General features: G+C 32.0%; 1 protein-coding gene across 4 annotated transcripts in view; it reads left to right on the top strand.

Moving 5' to 3' along the window:
• Positions 1 to 14,799, top strand: part of MARCHF7 (membrane associated ring-CH-type finger 7) — a 48,829-nt gene extending 34,030 nt beyond the window's left edge. For 3 of the 4 annotated variants that reach the window (XM_074215882.1, XM_074215883.1, XM_074215880.1), the window contains 4 exons: positions 6,468 to 6,577; positions 9,238 to 9,351; positions 11,665 to 11,713; positions 14,067 to 14,799. In XM_074215882.1, the coding sequence (XP_074071983.1) occupies positions 6,468 to 6,577; positions 9,238 to 9,351; positions 11,665 to 11,713; positions 14,067 to 14,125 (332 nt within the window). In that variant the 3' untranslated portion in view covers positions 14,126 to 14,799. The remainder of the gene's footprint in view (positions 1 to 6,467; positions 6,578 to 9,237; positions 9,352 to 11,664; positions 11,714 to 14,066) is intronic. The other variant, XM_074215879.1, reaches the window with a different exon arrangement.
• The last annotated feature ends 1,405 nt before the right edge of the window (positions 14,800 to 16,204 follow it).

The raw sequence follows: 16,204 nt of genomic DNA, 5'->3' as shown, positions 1-16,204 counted from the left end.
TCCTTCATCTGCAACATGAGAAAGATAGTCTCTAAAGTACCTTTAGCTTTAGATATATGATCTTATGAATCAGCATATGTATATAAAATTATTTCACATAGCATGTGATAGCTGTATTTCCATGTACATTTGTGTCTTGTCAGTGCTGTTGGTTAGAATTGTCCCTTCTCTGACCCGTGACATGTCATTTATATTCTGTATTAAAGACTGTGGTTCTGGTTAAAAGGATAGAACTTTGAACCATAAAATTCGGGGTTTTGTGCCCACTCTCTTAATTTACTAGCCTTGTAAATATGTAATCAGTTTAGAATATGATTATTTGCAGGTATTCTTTTTTTTTAGTACAATTTTAATGGTGCTCTGATTACAGAATCTTTTTGGTATGATCCTTATGATTTTGCTCTTATTCATAAAGCCAAAAAACTTGCAAATGACCGTTACTGATTGTTTTGTGGTATTTTAATCAACTAATATCCATTCAAGTGAATCTAAACATTGTTAACCATCTCTCTTTTCATTTACTTTAAAAGAACAGAGCCTTAATCACTATATCAATTTAATATTGATGTTCTAGTTGAAATTTTATCTTTTACTTTCCTTGTATAGAATTTAGGTTGTCTGTCATATTAAGTATTCCAGTAGCTAAAAATGGATTAATAATAATTCAGGTGGACCTCTACATTAAGATTGACTAAAATATTAGTGTTAATGACCTTCCTAACTCAATGGCCTACATATAAAATTCTATTTTAAAAGTAGCTGGCACTTATATAATACTTTTAATTTTGTAAAGCTCTCTACGTAATCTCATTTGTGACTCAAAACAATTCTGTTAGGAATTTTTTTAAATGTTTTAAAAATGAAGAAACAGAATTATTTCTGCAGTAGAGAGATAATCCTACTTATATGCTAATTACTCTAGGAATACAAAGACCAAAGACACAATCTCTGTTCTCAAGGAGTTGACCTGATGGGGTGCAAACCTAGGTTTAGATATTGACTGCCACCTACATGACCATGGGTCAGCCATTTAAGCTCTGTAGACTTACTGCTTAAATGAAGGAATTGGGATTAAGTGTAGATCTCTCACTCCTAGATCTATGCCTGACATGATTCCGACAACAGATGCCTAATCAGTTCTGCATCTTCCTACTTGTTTTTGCTTTTGACATTTCTTGAGATGTTAACCTGAAATTCTTTTGTATGGCTAAAATCCTTTTCCTTCCATCTCTTCTATACTTATTTGCCCTATCATGATTTCTATCCCTCATTTTCATGGTCTGCCATTCTGCCTCTTATAATTCTTTACTGTCTTCATAGAGTTTTTGATGATTTCAACATTTTTCTTCCTTCCAAACTAGAATCCTCAATTTCTGCTTTTGAAGATTGCTGATTTTGGATATTCCACCATGTAGTGATGGAATTTCCCTCTTCCTCCTCTTCAGCAGTGGAACCCAGCTTGGGAAAGTTACAAACCTCCTGAGTTTTTCCCCTCTTTTATCTTAAAAATTGAGGTTTTATTCCTGCAAAGAAATGACCCGAGATTTTCAGTAGAATTTGGTGATTACTTATCAACAACTTTGTAGAAGAGATTCTTAAGATCATTTGGTCAAAAATGTTTATTAAATGCTTTGTGCCAGATATAAAATAAAAAGCAAAAACAGGATCTCTGCCTTTTATCATTTGAGACTGACAGAATTTTGTGTACACGATACATCCTTTGTAATTGTAAAATAATCTTGGCAGGAAAGCACTGTCAATTGAAGGTACTAGCAAAGAGCTCTTGGCTGAGCCTAGGAATGAGCCAAAAGACAGAGATGAGGAGAGAATATATTATAGGCATGAAGAACAACCTGGAAATGGAGTATCATGTGCTAGGAAAACCAAGAAGACTAGTGTTGCTAGATCATTAGATGGAACAAGAAGACCTGAAAGGTAGAAGATCAGATTGTGATGGGCTGTGGGGAGGGGGAGCTAAATCTCTGAAAAGTATATAGGATACTAGAGTTTAGGTATAGAAGAGTGATTACTTGAGCATCATTGATCATTTCATCCTCTGTCTTCCCCACCCCATTTTCACTTTTCCTCTCTAGTAACTCCATGCCTACAAATATGGTTGAATTTCTGCAACATAGGGAAAAAAGCCTTCCCACCTCTTTAAGTTATTTTAGCTCTCTTTCCCCCACATTGTTAAATTTATAGCAGTAGTATATACTTGATATCTTTTTACTTCTCAGTATCTTTCAAGATAAATAAAAACCAAAGACAATTTCTAACATTTTACTTTTAATAAAATTTTGAGATCCAAATTTTCTGCTTCCTTTTATCTTTCTAAGGTAAGACAGTAAGCAATTGTTGAATTCATGTTGTGAAGGAAGAAACAAAATAAAAAGAAAAGCCATGAAAAAATATATAGTTTGCTTCAGTCTGCATTCAGATTCCTATCACTTTGTCTGGATATGGATAGAACTTTTCCAACATGAATCTTGATTCCATTATCTTGGATCATTGTATTAGAACTAAATCAGTCATAGTTAATCATTACACAATGTTGCTGTTATTGTGTACAATGAGTCTCCTGGTTCTCACTTTGCTTAGCATCCCTTTTTTGAAAATCAATTTTACTTTAATTTCTAAATTCTCTTCCTCCCACATACATTAAAAAGGGAAGGGAAAAAACCCTTTTACAGATACATACATGCAAAATAAAGTTACCCTTTAATTTTAAAAGGACAAGAAAACGAAGTGGAAGAAATCTACACTTTGAACATTCATTGTTGGTGTTAATCTTCAGTTCTTTTTCCTGCAGTGGATTAGCTTATTTCATCATGAATCCTCTGAATTGTTGATAGCCATTATGTTGATCAATCAGTTAAATCGTTCAAGGTTGTCTTGCTGTGTAAGTGCAAAAATTGTTCTCTTAGTTGTGTTCACTTCATTTTATATCAGTTCATACAAGTCTTCCCAGATTTTTCTGAAACCATTTCTTTCATCAGTAGAATTCATCACATTCATATGCCAGCATTTGTTCAGCCATTCCCCAATTGATGAACATCTCTTAGTTTATAACACTTTGAATATGAAAATTGGCACTGAGTTTTTAAAACTTTCAAACATGATTTTGTAGTGTTTTTTTCTTATATTATTAACTCCAGCACCTAGCATAGCACTTAACACAGTGCCTTTTAAAGTTTGGTTTGTAGAGCATTTTCCTCACATCTCTGGAGTAGAAAAATGAAAGTATTTTGGTAATGAAATAAAGCTAAACTAATGTCAAAGATATCCATTTGAGACTTTAAAAATAAATATAATCTAGTTATCAGTTGACAAGCATTTATTAAGTGCCTGCTTGCTATGTGCTAGATAACTGTTAGTTTCAAAGGATAGAAGTACAAATGTGAGATAGTTTGGTCCCATGTGATTACAAGTGAGAGAACATATTCTGTGCATAGGCTCATTGAATCCAAATTCATAGAGGTGTGAGAGAGAATATTATATATGATAAACAGTAGCAGGCAAGCCAGTTTTGTGTACAGAATTCCTGAAGGTGGGAGTAATATATAATCAACCTGGAAAAATAAATTGGAGCCGGATTGTGAAAAGTTCTAAATCACAAATAAGAGTTTGTATTTTTACTAAAAGACAATGGTAGAAAATCCTCAGAGCTCTTCTTTAACTGGAGAGTGATGTGATCAGAATTATGTTTTCAGAATATCAATTTAGCAGTTCTTTGAAGGATGTGAATTAAAAAGTTATTTTCAGTAGTCCAGGTGAGAGATGATGAAAACCTAAACCAAGGTTTTTGGTTCTTGGAAAGAAGGGTTATGAGGTTAAGAGCGTTGACAAGGTAGAATAGAAAAAGATTTAAAAACTGTTTGAAAAGAGGGATCTAGTTTTGTTGTTTGTTTTTAAGGGACAGAGGAGATCTAGTCATGTTTGTAGCAACCACAGAAGGGTTGATTGAAAATAAAGAGAGAGAAAAGATTAAAGAGGCAAGTTGATGGAATGTTTGGGAATTGGGCACAAATAGGGAAGGCATTGACTTGGAGAAGGACTACTTCCTTTAAAACTAGAAAGTTTGAATTAGGATCTTTTTAGTCAACTAAAATGTTTTCTAAGAAGCCTTGTGAGGTTTAAGTGTGTCATACTCTCAACTCTTTTCTGCTTCAAATACAAACCTTTGAATAATATTTTTTTTCATTCAGAGCATAAAGACTACAAAAGCTTGGGAGAAAAAATTCAGTGGAGTGCCTTTCCTATTAGTATATGAAGGAATATGATTTTCCTCAGTTTTAGGATTTATTTCCAGGCCTCATTGCTCTTTTCACAGTCATTTCAGAATTTTTCAGTTAAATAGGTGATTTAAATTGATTTACTTAGATTCGACATTCTTAAAATTTTTAATAACTTAAAAATGAGAAGGCATTCTAAGTTTTCAGTTGATTAACTTTAGTATTTTAAATCAGTTTTAATTTACCTTTTTTTCTTAACATTCCCTATAATATTTCCTATTAAAGGCAGTTTTTTGTTGTTGTTGTTTTGCAAGGCAATGGGGTTAAGTGGCTTGCCCAAGGTCACACAGCAATTATTAAGTATCTGAGGCTGAATTTGAACTCAGGTACCCCTGACTCCAGGGCTGGTGCTCTATCCACTGCGCCACCTAGCAGTCCCTAAAGGCAGTTTTAAAGTGAATCACCTATAGCTTGAACAATTGGATCATACTTTTTATAGAACAGTGGGATCCTTTGGGAAGTGGGAGAGTAGGAGCAGGGAGAGTAGTGGTATTTTAGCTATGGTATTGAAACATTTTTGGTGTTACCCATTTAGTTGCCTATTTTTCCATTTTTGAATTAGTTATCTTTGCCTAAATACTTTTTTACACTGGTCTAATACTGATAATATTAACTTTGACTTCAGTAATTGCTAGAATATCTTATCATCTTAACTGTTCTAAGAACATTGATCCTGAAGAAATATAAACTATTTGAGCAATGACTTAATAGTAGTGCTATAATATTGTTTTATTAATTGATTTGGCTTGTCATTTGTCATGTTGGAAAATTTTTTTATAACAGGGCATAACATTTGAACTCAGTTTTTGTTTAATGCTGTTGGAAAATAGGCAGTTTGAGTTATTACCAGAAAGGAGAACTTACTTGATTTTAATCCTTAGGCTAAGTAATTGACATTTGATGGTTTTTCACTGGTATCTGAAAAGTTTGCAGGTTTATTTATATGACTATTTGCCTTCAGAAACTTAATCATTTCGCATGAAAGTATGCTTCTGTGGTGAAAGGGTTTCTAGTCAGAAGATTGAAGTTCCAGTCTTATCTTTGCCATAAAGTAATTGCATTTCCTTGGATAAATCAATTAAACTCTCTAGACTTCAGATTAAGTCTGCAAAATTAAAGTTAGTGACACTTAAGGTCCTTTTCAATTTTAAATTCTGTGGTTGTTACGTTCTTTTTTTCCTATACAAGCCAAAAGTTTTAATAAAAAGGGAAGTATTAAAAAGCAACAAAATTTATGGAAAGAAATGTGCAGCAGTGGAAACTATCTGAACTACTCTGACCTTGGGCAAATCAGTTAAAAGTCTGTCTGGGTCTCAGTCCCTTCATGTCTAAATGAGAAATATAACCAGGTAACCTGAGGTTGTTTCCTTTTTTAAAACTATGACAGGGTGATTTCAATCTGAGACAAATTTTAGTTTTAGTTCTTGATTGAACCAAATGATAGAGACTATTTTGCAACACATTTTTAGATACATTACCTCTCTAGGAGTTCCTGAGCTGTGAGTATTCATTCTTCATTCAGTTCTTTACCTGACAATACTGCTGATGTATCCCTGCCTTTCTATATTTCTGTTCTCAGATTGTGGTTATTATATTTTGTCCTATTTACTACCAAATTGCTCTCTTTAAAAATTACTGTAGTCTTTTAAGAAGAACCGTGATACATGGTTGTTTCAGCATTATTGTCATTTTGAGCCTGAAATCTAAAAGTGACCAAGAGTTAAAGGTATTTTTGAGTAAGGAAATGCTGTTGAGTCAGATAATGACTCGTTTCTATATTGCTAAAGTAGTTGAACTCTAGATGTGGGTAGCCCCTAAAAATTGCTAGATATTTTCATGCTGAAGACATTTGATCAGTGTGTATATCTTGCTGTTTATGACATTAAGTTATTACAGCAGTCTTTGTCATTTTTTTCTTGTTGCCATGTCAAGGAAAACAGTGTAAATTCTATTCCTTTGCAAAGGTGTCTGGGAAAAGCAAAACAATGCAATTTGCATCCTGGCCAATAGGGGTTGATTGACATGCATATTGAAAATTGTCACTTTCTGTATTCAGAGAAATGGTTCTTTTACTGCTTTGATGATAATGATGTAAGAAGTTTAGGATAAGGATACAAATAATTTTATGGGGAAAATATGCAAATAAATTTTGACTATGAATTTTATTTCTACCAGGTTCATCATTGGAAGCTGTAACCACTTGTGAACTTTGTAAAGAAAAGTTACAGCTTAACCTAGAGGATTTTGATATTCATGAACTTCATAGAGCTCATGCAAATGAACAAGTTAGTATATTTTGCCTAATTTGGTAAGTGTCTGTTCTCTGTTTAAAGGACAACTTTTGAGGAAATCGATTTGGTCATGGTCAGGATCCCTGCATTAAAAAAAATACACTGCTCTCTAAATAGTGTATTTTTTTTCATCATTTTAGGAGTTCTTATTTTGGAACTTGTTCTGATTTTTCTCTTCTGTCCTTAAACCTTGACTAATTTTTGCCTTTTACTTTCAAAAAGTTGTCATTAATTTTGTATTTCCGAGGCTTAAATTCTATGGTTCTTATCCTGTAACTTTTTACCAAATTTAGGTTTGACAAAGTTTCCATTAATTGTGCTATTTCTTGTCTTTCCAAGGATTGTTCTGATTTTTGTTGTCTGTTTTGAATGAGTATTGACCAATTTCAAGAACTTTCCCTCTTATTTTCTCTACAAATAGAAATTGTCAACAGTTGGGTTAGAGATTGGTGACAATCTGCTTTGGCTCTTCTTCAAAATCTCAGAAAGAACAATATATCTTAAACATTCTGTTTCTCCTCATCTCCTCCACTTTCACATTTTTAATTCTCATTTAACACTGAATATCTTTGTTTTTAACATTATACTGCTACTATCCCTATAAAAGATATCAACAATTTCTTCATGGTCAGCTGCATTCACTTGCATAATTCTCAACATTTTCTTTTTTTAACCCCACGATTTTGACTATAAAATGTCTTGAGTTGATTAGTTTCCAACAGTCTTCATTAATTATTGAAAACAAAAATTTTTTCACATTTAGGGAATTTTTTTAAAGGTGTTTTTGCAAGGCAAATGGGGTTAAGTGGCTTGCCCAGGGCCACACAGCTAGATAATTATTAGTGCCTGAGGTGGGATTTGAACTCAAGTACTCCTGACTCCAGGGCCAGTGCTCCTATGTGCCCCTATTATAGTATTTCTAATTTGAACCCAAAATGCCCAAAAAGAATCATTTCTCCCTAAGGTCCCTAGTTTAGTTCATTACTAATTGGATATTTTAAAAAGAAATTTATTTACTATATGAACCATCCTTTTTAAAAAAAAAAATTATTTTTTTTTTTTTGGTTTATTTAAGGCAATAGGGTTTGAATGGCTTGCCCAAGGTCACACAGCTAGGTAATTATTAAGCGTCTGAGGTTGGATTTGAACTTGGGTCCTCTTGACTCCAGGGCTGGTGCTCTTATAGCTCTATCCCCCTAGCTGCCCCCATTTCATTTTTGTGATATAGTAACTTCTTTGTGTTATTACACAGAAAATGAGCATTAATGGGTTCAAAGGAGGCAAATAAGGAGAAAGGGAATGTCAGAGTTATAAGTGATTTCCTCCCATTTTTCCCTGCTGCTTGCTCTGTTCCCTTTTGATTTAACCCTTTGTCCTACTGAAAATAAAATCCTTTCTGTTTTGGAGCAAATTGTTATCTGACAAACTGTAGGAACAGCACAGAATTATAATGTCCCAAGAGCCCTTTTTTGACAGTGTTCTTTTCAAAGCAAGGAAGGAAGTATGAAGAGAAAAGACGGGTTTTTGCTTCAAAGAATGTGTGTTGAATAGAATTCTAGGAATAGACTTTATCATTGATGACCCATTCCAACTTTAGCTTTTGAGTGAGTCATTCTCTTCTGAGTTTTTTTCCTAGAAGTTTCATCATCTACTTTGACCCTTGAAAATATTCTTGATGGAATGAGAAAGCTATGACTCCCCAAGTTACTAGTAGTCATATTAAAAATTTAACATTAAATGCCAGGAATTATTTGTAATAATCATTTGTCCATCTTCCTGGTCTTGATTTGCCAAGGGCTGTATGATTTATTGATTTTTAATAATACGGAAACTTCTTCATTACCCATTATCTAGCATAATCCAAGATTGGTTTTGCAAGATGTTTAATATAAATAGAATTTCTTTACTTATCTGAAGTGAGATCACGCTTATTTTTCAATGCAGCTCCTCTTCCATATTATATTAGAGGGATATCTAACTTTGAGAATTAGAGCTATGTTTAAAGATTTCTTAGAGAAACTGCTGAAGCTTTTGCTAAAAATTTAGTTTTGGACCCAAATATGGCCAAAAAAAAGTAAATTAGATTCTTGACTTTACAAATATTATTTAGAACCGTGATGCTTATCACAGTAGTAGTCCACTCCCCTTTCAGCTGTTTAGTAAGGGTGTGAGTTTTTACATATTGGAAAGTTAGTATCCAATTCCCTTTTGTTTGTTTTTGCAAGGCAAATGGGGTTAAGTGGCTTGCCCAAGGCCACACAGCTAGGTTATTATTAAGTGTCTGAGACCAGATTTGTACCCAGGTACTCAGTTGACTCCAGGGCTAGTGCTTTATCCACTGCGCCACCTAGCCGCTCCATGAATAGAAATTTTTATGATAAGTTTTTAAATATTCTGAGATTTATAGAAAATGAACAAATTAACTACGGTAACATTTTACCATGATTTAAAAGTCCCTTTTTAAATAAATTATTTGCCAAACAAAAGTATTGTAAAATCAAGTCATTTTTTTAAGGGATTCATGGATTATTTCTAAAAAGGTCTTCTAATTTTTTTTCCTTTTAGTGTGCCTAAATAAGCATATTTTGTATATTTGAATCTTGTTTTACTTTACTCATTTTTTTCCTCTTATATTTTTTTCTTCTTTATTAAAGGCAGAGTACGAATTTATCAGCTCGGGGCTATACCTGGTAGTGTTGCTGCATTTATGTGAACAAAGCTTTTCTGATATGCTGGGAACTGCCAGTGAAGCCAGCACACGTGTCCGAGTAAGTAATACTGAGGATGGGGATGGGAGAACGGATTGAATTGAATCAGTAGTTCAGTTTGGGAAATAAATCATTTATGAAAGTATAGATTGTTTTAGGAGAACTAGTCTTTTTTTTTTAATAGATGCTACAAAACCTTAAAAGTAAGACTTAAAATTTAAAGACATGTACTATTTCCTGGTCCATTATTCTGTTCTTGAAAACATTTTCAAGGATAAGTGAGAAAAGTTTATTCTTCAAATAGAGAATGATTTTATTCAGAAGGATAACAACTATAGAGGCAGAATTGTTAATCTAAGAGAAAGGATGTTTTATAACAAGCTTATTATAGCATAGAAATCTAAAACATAACTCAGATCTAGAAACTTCATAAGAAAGAATTCCTAAGTGAGCTTATTTTGATCTTAATTTTGAAAATATTTAAAAAGTTATTTATCATGCTAGAAATCAACTCCAGTATAAAAAAACTTTCAAATATAGTTATTTTATCAAAACATTTTTTATCTTTTATGTCAGGTGATTTTTTTTTTTTTTTTGCTATTGAAAAACAGTTGTTTTAAAACCATTTATTTAGGTCATTTTAAACTCTGATTTTCTCAGTGCTTAGTTTTTGAAGATAGATTTAAAAATGCCATCTCTCCTTTCACTTTTAAGTTAAACTTCCAAATATTCAATGTTCCTTTCCTTGCTTTAGGTCATGAAGGTAAAATGTCATGACATTAATTTAGAGATACACTGTAGTAAAATTACTAGCAAAAATTTTAGTAAAGGGAAATTATTTGAAACCTATTTAAGCATTTTTCAGTGTATTTTCATTTATGACCTGATTATATTTCTTTTCAGACTGTGAACTTATGTGCCTGATTAATTTTCTTGTTTTTAAAATTATCTTTTGATAGAAGTTCTAAGCTAGCTTGGTATTTATATCTGCCAGATTTTTATGCTTCCAGATTTATGCTGTTAACTCTTTACTTGGCACATGAATTGCATTCTGTATGCCCTTAAAAATTACTTGAATGATTATTCCAGTAAGTAGTATTTATCATAGATGGTACTTCATTTACCAATCATACCAAAGCAAATCTTGGTCTGAAATCTTTTTTGGTGATTACATGTCACTATTAAGGATTTACTTACTTAGATTTTATAATGTTACTACTAGACACTTAGTACTTTGATTTATATTTGCCTATATGGTCATGTAGTTCCTAAATTTTTTTTATGTTTAAATCTTTTCGATTTTAAATAGAGCTAGAAATTGTTCCATAATGTAGGCTTATAGTGTATCTATTTTATATTAACAAATAAAAGTGTGGGAGGGAATGGAAGCAGATCCTTCATTGAAGGAATTTAGTGCTTGTGAAAATGATTTAGATCATTTTATGTATTTGTCAGTATTTGATGTTATGCCCATTTATTGGTTAATTAGAAAATAATAATATTGATATCACAAATTAAGAAATTAAAATTTTCTGACCACGTTCCCTTCTCTAGAAATCATGGAATTTGTAAACACCTCTAGACCGACCTATAAAATAACTTTTCTTTAAGCAAAACTGATAATTTGACCTTTGAATCTGTCCATTAATCCAAGTGTGATTTTAAAGATTTTTCAAAGCCAATGCTATTTTTAGCATAGAATTGATTTTGAAACCAATTTTCTTGAAACAGATTCAGGCAAAAGTAATGGTTTGTGAGTTTTTGTTTTTATTTCTATTTGTGAATTCCAATTTCTTTTCTTTTTTTTTTTTTTTGCAAGGCAAATGGGGTTAAGTGGTTGGCCCAGGGCCACACAGCTAGGTAATGGTTAAGTGTCTGAGACTGGATTTGAACCCAGGTACTCCTGACTCCAAGGCCAGTGCTTTATCCACTGCACCACCTAGCTGCCCCTCAATTTCTTTTTGTATGTAAGTTCTGAATTGAAACCACTTAGTCCCCAGGTTAGAGAATTTTCAAAATTGGAATAATCTTTTGAAGTAATTTGCTTCAGTGCAAAGAATGAGTACTGTTATTTGAAATAATTTATTTCTGTTCTTCAAGGGATTGTCATGGCCATGTTTCTTTTTAGCAAACAGAAGCAATTAGTTTCCTGAAGTAATCATTGCTAATGGCCCATATTTCAAATAACATGCCCATATTTCAATACTACCCTTAAATTATGTGTTTCAATTGAGGAGAAAGCCCTAATAGCTAGATTTTTAGGGCTTAAAATGATATTTAACTTTGTTTTAATTAAAATAAACCACCTATACTTATTCTGTAGACCCATATACAACATTTAAACTACTGTATTTCTTTCTGCATTGTTTCTAGTTTATTAACCTTGCAAGAACTCTTCAGGCACATATGGAAGATCTTGAAAGTAGGTGACATTTCCCCTCTCTAGACTTGTTGACTTTCTTATTGCAAATTAAACCCACTGAATAAAACCTACCAGTGTTCCTGTTTTTTGCAGGCATGTGCTATATTAGGTTTATTGTCATTTTGAGTAGTTTATAGCCCTATTGGTAACTAAAGAAGTTCGTGTTGGGGGGGCGGGGGATAGAGTTTAAGAGAAACTTGAGTTTTTCAGAAAACTTTAATGGGGGGGGTGATATTCAGAGCCAGTGTGGATTGTTTGTTCAGGAGAAACCCTTTATATGCCTTGAACTGATCGGTATCAGATCTCTTAAGTGGGACTAAAACAATAAGTGGTGGGTTTTTTTTTAATTCAGCTATTTTTAAAATTTATAATTATGCTTTAAAATAGAAAAAAAGCATTTTAAGATATTGTATAAACCCATAATATATTAATAGTAACTTATCATCTTTATAAAAGTGTCAGATGTGGCTTTGAATCCTTTTTCTCATCTATCCTTTTGCTCTCCCACAAATCAGCAATAACAACAAAAAACCACCACAGTGTTGTTTAAAGATTGCTTTCCCTTTCACTTCCACTGCAAGTTATGTTTGGATTATGCATGTTGTGCATAGCAGCATTCTTTTCTCTAGGGAGTGCTTTGTAATTCTAAGATACTTTTTTAATGTTCTAAATTTTTATCAGATTCCTATTTTTAAGAATTGGCAATGCTTTGTTTTACTGAACATTTATTTTTAAAATTACATTTATTGCGATCTTAATGAGGATGTGGTATAGTCCATATTTGTATATATTTTTTTTGGAATGAGTAAGAATTTCATGACTCAGTAGTGATCATTTCTTCAATAACTAGTAAATTTTTTGAAAAAGAACATAGTGTACTCTATCTGATGTGCTTCTGATGTTGGTTAGCTATTCCAGCTTATAGGTTGCTTGATATTTTTGTTTTGTTTTATTGTTCTGAGATTCTTAATGCATTTTCAGTATCTGTCTTTTTAACAGCATTTTAAAATAAAGTAACTTGTTTACAGATTCATCCATTTTAAAAGCAACAGAATAAAAGGAAGAGTTATAGAAAAAAGTCTTATTGGAAGTAGAAATTTGTTTTGCTTATTATAGCTTAACTTCCTTTAAAAATCAGAGTGAGGAAATTATGTTTCTAAGATAGGTAATCAATTTTCCTTCCTTATGGAGTTAATTATATTGACAGTATTAGAGTAACTACATAATACTGAAATCCATAAAAAGGCATTTCTTAGTCAATTTAGAGCTACAAATAGTTCCACAGCTGGGACTGGCTCACTTCATTCACTTGGAATGAAGTGTTAGGGAAGGGTGGGACAGGGCATAAAAATGTGAATCTAGAATTTTTTTTTTCAATTTTTTTTGAAAGGAATTTCATATTCTATGGATGAATAAAATCAAGAAAGAAATAGTATGATACTATAATGGTACATTGGAATATTTGTTTTGCATGAAATCTCCATCCCCTAATATGTTATTTTTAAATGGATTTAATTTTTGACTGAATATTTAATATATACAATATATAATTATTAAGTACTCTTTATTCAAACCATGAATTTTTTTCCCCATGAAAATTAGGAAGTCATTTGTAATTGGTAGTGTATTTCTCTCTCTTCCCCCCCCATCATTGTAATCCAATCATCTACACATTTTAAGAATAATCCTTAGTACTTTAAAATTTGCAGTGCATTTTTCCTCACAACAACTCTATTAGGTAAGTGTCGTAAATATTCTTATTTGAAAATAAAGAAAGAGACCTTGGAAAAGATTGTAACTTTTTTTTTACTGTGATCACACAGTAAATAAATTCGTGTCAGAGTTGTAAAAACTCAGGTACTCCTTCATGGTTGATTCATTCAGCTTCCCAAAGAAATTCTAGGCCATACTTATATAACTAGTATATTTTGTGATCATAGTGAACAGAATTTTACAAACTCTTAACTTCCTCTCACTTAAAAAAAAGTGAAATAGTTTCAACAAAGAGTCATGTCTTTTCAAACAAGACATTTTAATTCTAGCTATGTCTGTAGTGGATATAATTTATGATTTAAAATAAATTGAACAAATAAAACCTGTTGACATTATTGTAAAGAGAGTATTGATAAACTTAATAAGTGATCCCTACTTACACTCTCCATTCTTGTGAACTGCTTTTTCCTTATAAATACAAGAAGTTAAATTTTGAATGAAGTCTCTTTAGATGAAATTCTTGACCCTCATTTTGGCATTTTTCACTACATTGTGATCTGAAATTCAAATATTTATGCAGATACTCTATTACCCATTTTATATGTTGGTCATTTTTTGATTTCTCTTATTCTTTCAACAGCCTCTGAGGATGAATCTGAAGAGGATGGAGACCACAACAGAGCATTTGACATGGCCTAACATCATGTGAGACGAACGAGCTGCAAACAATTGATATAACAATTAATTTGGGGGGAGGGGATACTTATTAAAAGTACATTGACTATTACTACTTTTATTTGAAATGTTGCTGGCTTCAAATTTACACAGCTATGCCATGAAACATGGCCAGTGAAAATATGTTCACAAACTGGCAGGTTCATGTTGATTTTTTTTCCTTGTGGTGAGTGGGAAAGTATTAGCTTTGTTTCAAGTATTTAATTCCCCTCCCCTCTTTTTGTGTTCTGATTATACTATAATCAGATTATATTTATGGAAGATTATTCAATTTCAATTTTATCCCTTGTTAGTAAAGAGACTGGATTCTTTTGAAGATGGTAGGGGTGGGGTGGGCAAGAAACTGCAGGATGATATTTTTCTGTTTAAATTTCCTTAAGTTGCAGTCTCATTTTGATAATCAATCCAGTGTTTAAAAAAAATGGAAGCAAGTGAAACTTTCTGAAAAGCTGTAGTATTAGGTTTCTAAAACAAATTTAAACTGTTAATTCACTTAAACAGCAATAAAAGATTACAAAGACTTAAATATTTAAATGATGGAATTATTATGTATTGATTTAAAAATCAGATTGTATTTGATATATGTGGTATGCCGATATTCCATTCAGGATTATTAAAACTAAATTTTTATTTCGTAATTCTGTGCTGAAACGCAACTTACCAAAATTATTGCAATCTTAATTAAACTATTGAAGTTTTTTAGATCCTACATTTACAATTAAAACACTGGTTATCAATGTGTTTTTTAGTGTTGTCATTTCTTTACAAATAAACATGATGTATATATAATTGATATTTGTTGCCTTTTTTTAATCTTTCAGGTTTCATGTAGTTTAATGTTTTTTTTATTTCATTTAAAGAGAAAAGGAATCCTTTTTTTTCTATTTATTTTGGTTCCTAGTATAGACCTAACCTAATCATGAAATGCAGGATATTCTAAAAGTCTTACTGAAATTTTAAGCTTTAACAAATCTTATTAACCTTGTCATTAAGTTTTAATAACTTAAAACTTCACTAAGATTTTAGGGACATCTTGTATTGTTATTCAAGCACTAAATCTTATTTCTTTCTGTAAAACTAATTTTTCCAAGAGATAGTCAGGTAACATTTCCATTCTAATAATGTATTTTTGCATAGAAGGAAATGGCTACATTAAGGTTATTACATAGTTGGAAGGCTAATGTGACAATACAGTGTTAGTCAACCAGCCACTTCCTCTGATTTGGTCAATTTCTTAAGAATGTATTGTCAATAAATCTTCACCTGAATGAGGGTATTGGTTTAAAATAACATCTTCATCTTGGGGCTGCTAGGTGGAGCAGTGAATAGAGCACCAGCCCTGGAGTCAGGAGGACTTGAATTCAAATACAGCCTCAGACACTAGATAATTACTTAACTGTGTGACCTTGGGCAAGTCACTTAACCCATTGCCTTGCAAAATACAAAAAAAGAACCCCATCATCTTCCTCTTTCAAAGGTAAAGTGATTATTTCCACATTTATACTATATCCTTGTAGAATTAGATTTCATTAATTGGTGTTGAAGAAACATTTCTGAGGGCATTTAATTTTATTAAATTATGACAACTCTTTTACAAGAGAACTTGATTTGCTTATCTCTTGGTTTTATTTTGTCTGCCCTTAAATTATTTTTTTAGAATTCTTTTATGAACTCCATTTTTTTTTAGCTACTCTTGATTTTGTTTGTGTTTTTTTTTTTGCAAGGCAATGGAGTTAAGTGATTAACTACACTCTTGATAACATCAAGAAACACTTATTTTCTTATCAGTTTGTTAATGAACCAATTTATTTCTTTCCTTTCTTCCCCCTCTTCCCTGCCTCCCCCAAGTAGAAGAGAAAGCAGCAGTTGTAGATCTCTACATCTTCATTTCCCATTAAGACTATTGAAATACTCTTGATTTCTTTTGTTGTAGTGGAGCTCATAGCTCCTACTTATAGTAAGCTTAAATGTATAAGCAGAAAAAAACCTTTTAAATTAAGGGTAACATCTTGAGAATTAGTTTTCAAGTTCTTTAAGGGTCTT

The sequence above is a fragment of the Macrotis lagotis genome, chromosome 1 (assembly GCF_037893015.1).
Source record: "Macrotis lagotis isolate mMagLag1 chromosome 1, bilby.v1.9.chrom.fasta, whole genome shotgun sequence".
Taxonomy (NCBI): Eukaryota; Metazoa; Chordata; class Mammalia; order Peramelemorphia; family Peramelidae; genus Macrotis; species Macrotis lagotis.
This window is presented reverse-complemented; position numbering and strand designations above follow the sequence as displayed.